Below are 229 nucleotides of genomic sequence, written 5' to 3'. Positions count from 1 at the left end.
TCAGAATGCCCGAGATTAGATTTCACGGAACCGATCATTAATGGAGTTTCTCTATTTTTACACAAACTGTTATAGATAGCTTCAACTTCCTGTGGATCACCAACTTTGGTGCCAGTAGCATGTGCTTCGACATAATCCAAACAAGATGTTGGTATTTTGCATTCTTCGTAAAATTCCTTTAGTAAGGTACATTGCATTTGTGATGAAGGATATGTTATTCCTTCTTCTT

General features: G+C 36.7%; 1 protein-coding gene across 1 annotated transcript; it reads right to left on the bottom strand.

Annotated features, from left to right (window-relative positions):
- Positions 1 to 7: 7 nt before the first annotated feature.
- Positions 8 to 224, bottom strand: LOC108756649 (fatty acid synthase-like; the record flags this gene model as incomplete). Its single annotated transcript, XM_018501034.1, has 1 exon — positions 8 to 224. A coding segment is annotated over one exon (217 nt), but the record flags the coding sequence as incomplete, so codon positions are not given.
- Positions 225 to 229: the final 5 nt, after the last annotated feature.

This window comes from Trachymyrmex septentrionalis, unplaced genomic scaffold (genome assembly GCF_001594115.1).
Source record: "Trachymyrmex septentrionalis isolate Tsep2-gDNA-1 unplaced genomic scaffold, Tsep1.0 C3160166, whole genome shotgun sequence".
Taxonomy (NCBI): Eukaryota; Metazoa; Arthropoda; class Insecta; order Hymenoptera; family Formicidae; genus Trachymyrmex; species Trachymyrmex septentrionalis.
Note: the sequence above shows the minus strand (reverse complement) of the source record. Positions and strands in the feature narration are given on the sequence as shown.